At 37.1% G+C, this 3,386-nt stretch overlaps 1 protein-coding gene across 1 annotated transcript in view; it reads right to left on the reverse strand.

The window, feature by feature from the left end:
- Window positions 1–3,101, reverse strand: part of LOC140929616 (condensin-2 complex subunit G2-like) — a 32,534-nt gene extending 29,433 nt beyond the window's left edge. The window contains exons 1-3 of the mRNA XM_073379370.1: window positions 2,983–3,101; window positions 1,645–1,812; window positions 854–977 (exon numbers count right to left, since the gene is read on the reverse strand). Of these exons, the coding sequence (XP_073235471.1) occupies window positions 854–977; window positions 1,645–1,812; window positions 2,983–3,060 (370 nt within the window). The 5' untranslated portion in view covers window positions 3,061–3,101. The remainder of the gene's footprint in view (window positions 1–853; window positions 978–1,644; window positions 1,813–2,982) is intronic.
- Between the last annotated feature and the right edge of the window lie 285 nt (window positions 3,102–3,386).

The raw sequence follows: 3,386 nt of genomic DNA on the forward strand, positions 1-3,386 counted from the left end.
GTCACATCTACAGCTGTTTGTAAATTGATAAACAGCCTGTGAGAGAGTATACAGTACAAATCTTAAACTTTCTCAAAGCCTTTCTCTGGTCATCACTCACACACATCTCACGACTTCGTTTACTTGCATTTGCTCACTTTGCGAGCATCCCTCACACCTTTAGCGCCCACGCAGTCAACTTGTGGCAAGTCTACACAAATTGGTATTTGCAAACAATATTGTTTTCCCCTTCCTCCACCCATTCTGTTTGTTTGTTTGTTTGTTTTACTGTACCATAAGTGCTACAACGTAAGCCTGTACTGTAGCAAATGCCTGAGGGGTTATCAACTATTATTTTGTCCTTCACCCTATCAAAAAAATTATTAAGAACAACAAACAAGAAAAAAAAAACACACAGAAAACCCTACTATTAAGAAAGATCCTCTCTGGGCAATTGAGAGAACCAAACACAAACTCAAGTTCCATCATAATTTATTATCAAAACACAGTCAAGAAGAAAGGTTAAATGACTTGTGAGAATTATTAAACTGGTCAGTCGCTAAGGGAGATGTTTTAATCATTTTTTTTAAGGAATTATGAATGAACTGTGGAGAATTTTGGACAGGTGTATGTAAAAAAATATATATATTAGGGTTTAAAGGATAGAAGACAGTGCACTTAATAAGCAGGTGGTAGAGATGGTGGTTTGGGGGGGGGGGGGGGGGAGGTGGGAGGCTTTACAAGTTATCCCTTTCAAGTAAATTCTACAGTATGGTTGGTACAATATACAATACAGTTCTAACAAAAAAAATGTTTGATAACTGTATGAATTATAATACATACTGTATGATATACTGTATTATACTGCACATACCATGAAGAATTACAGCAGTCTCCAATAAAGCAGGTGGAGTGTGGGTGGATTTCTCCGGTGTAGTTAAAGCACACAAGGCCACTGTTGTTACGCCCTCCAGATATGGGAGTAGAAGTTGACATTGCTGACAGTGGAAACAACAAATGCTTCTTATGTTTCAAGTTACTTTGATCCTACAATGAACACCTTTTTATACTGTACATGTAGCTAAACACATACAGTAAGTCACACTGTACAATCAGATAATTAAATTATTGTTTGAGGCATCGCATCCTGCTTTCTTTTTCTTTTCAGGTTTACAAGCTTTTATTATTTGCAACCTCTGTACAGGCTTGTTACTAAGATTTCAAGTTAACATGGATGCATCTAGGTAGGGGGGTAGTGAACAGCTAGGAAGTTCCGACTGTTTTTGTCTGTTTGTTGTTTGTACCTTCTTTTTTTCCGTTTGCTCAAAGTTGCCAGCAAAAATCTCTGGTGGGAATTGAAATACACAGAATAGAACGCATTTTGAACTGCAGATGAGGAGATGAAAGTGAACATGATCTTTGCATTGGAATGAGAAATTTAAGAGGATGAGCTGGAAGAACCTGCAAACTCACAATGGCTTGCTCTCCACTTGGCTTGATTATTAGTCATCACAAAGGTCAGGGTTTCAATTCTCAGTCAAGCCTGGATTTTTTTCAGGTCTTTATCTCAAGCTCTTAGGTGAAGATCTGTTCACTTTCATAATACTTGGTACAGTGTTAGTCAGTATTACATGTATAATAGATGCATGTTGAGTTTTCACTTACTGATCCTTCCTCATCACTTTCAAAGTCATCATTTTCCTGGGATGAGAGTGGATTTGTTAATATCAGTCTGTGTGTCATATCCCGGAGTCCAGCCCACAATCTCTCATGCTCCTTCTTCGGCAAAGTCTGTAGCAACTCCTCAACATCAAATGACTCATTTCTTGAATTCTTTCGGTTGCAAAATTAAAAAAAAAAGATTACTTAATTAATATCATAAGTGACAAATTACTCCTTAATTTTGACGCGAAATTTCAGTAAAAAATGTATAATTTCACACGTGAAATTACAAAATTGCCATGGCAACCTTCTGTACATCTCAGTGTCAAGATGGTGACGAATTTTTAAAATGTCATGAATGAAAATGCCAGCGCATAAAAAGACGCTTTAGAAAACCTGAACACATGAAAGAGCACATCAAGAAGGATTCTAACAGGTATTTTCTAGAAAAATTCTGAATTTAAGCCAAATTTAAGCTCTAAACGTTAGAGACTAGAAAGTAGAGTTCTCGATCAATACGATCCAGGATAAACAAGTGAAAAATCCAAGATTGCTAACGTAATTCGTCACCCATGATATTAATAGGTAATCAAATGGTATACTCTTGAAATTAGGGAGTAATTTCACTTGCATTTTGTCCAAATTATTATCCTAAGGATTTGGACAAAACGCGCGTGAAATTATTCCCTAATTTCACTCGTCACCATTATTTTGATTACACATACAAATTAATATTAAAAGAAATCTTTATCACACATGATGGTTTGCATGTGACGTCACGCCGGCCATGTTGGTGGTCAAGAACAAAAGCATTTCTCTCCTGTGGGAACTAAGCTCTATTTCCATGTATATTTCTTTTGTACTGACACCCCACATGACCGCCTTCTCACGTGGTTGCAAACAAAGAATTTCTTAGGAGATACGGTCAGGAAGTTATATACCATTTGTATGGTGATGGTTAAATCTATGGACCCTCCCCCCGGCGCCCCCACCAACCACCACCATAACAACGTATGTAGCATTTTTGCCACGCATAATTTTAATTCTTTGTGCAGCTAAGCATCTTTGCAGCTTAATTGAAGATCAATCTAAAATCTGAATCCATGAATTTCTCCAATGGCTACCTTAACGAATTATAAATTAAAACAATGGCGGCTTCAGTTTGATCACGCTTGTACAGGTATTGCAATTAAAACTAAACATAAATGATCAGGAGTTCATGAAATGCACAATTCATATCATGAATGCACAGACCAGCGAGTTGTCCGGATACCACGAACAAATTAACATATGTAGTAGTGCACGTTTTTTCATTAAAGACCTCCTCAATACATTGCTTACATGTTGTTCCATAAATCGGAGAAAGGTTTCTGGGGATTCCTCCTCGACGGATTTCAGAAATTCTTCTCGAATATTCATATCGAAAGTTCCAAACAAACATTCATAACCTCGGTTCTCAAAGCGCGCCCTTTTTTCGATAACGAAATCACGTGACCATCCGTCTAGTTCCAGTCTACCTCCAAGGAAAATTACCTCATTTATGCTAACAGGTCTTTTACTTTGAAATAAAACTTTATCAAGCTTTTTCAACAAATAAGATTCAGAGGCTTAAACTAAGGTCTCAGCTGTAAAATTTGGAAAAATTTAATCTGTTTAAAACTTCTAGTCCTGACTTTTAGCAGTTATGCAATAAATGTGACAGAGACACTAGGTTAGCCATAAGTGACGTAGCTCCCGAATGCAAG

The sequence above is a fragment of the Porites lutea genome, chromosome 3 (assembly GCF_958299795.1).
Source record: "Porites lutea chromosome 3, jaPorLute2.1, whole genome shotgun sequence".
Classification (NCBI taxonomy): Eukaryota; Metazoa; Cnidaria; class Anthozoa; order Scleractinia; family Poritidae; genus Porites; species Porites lutea.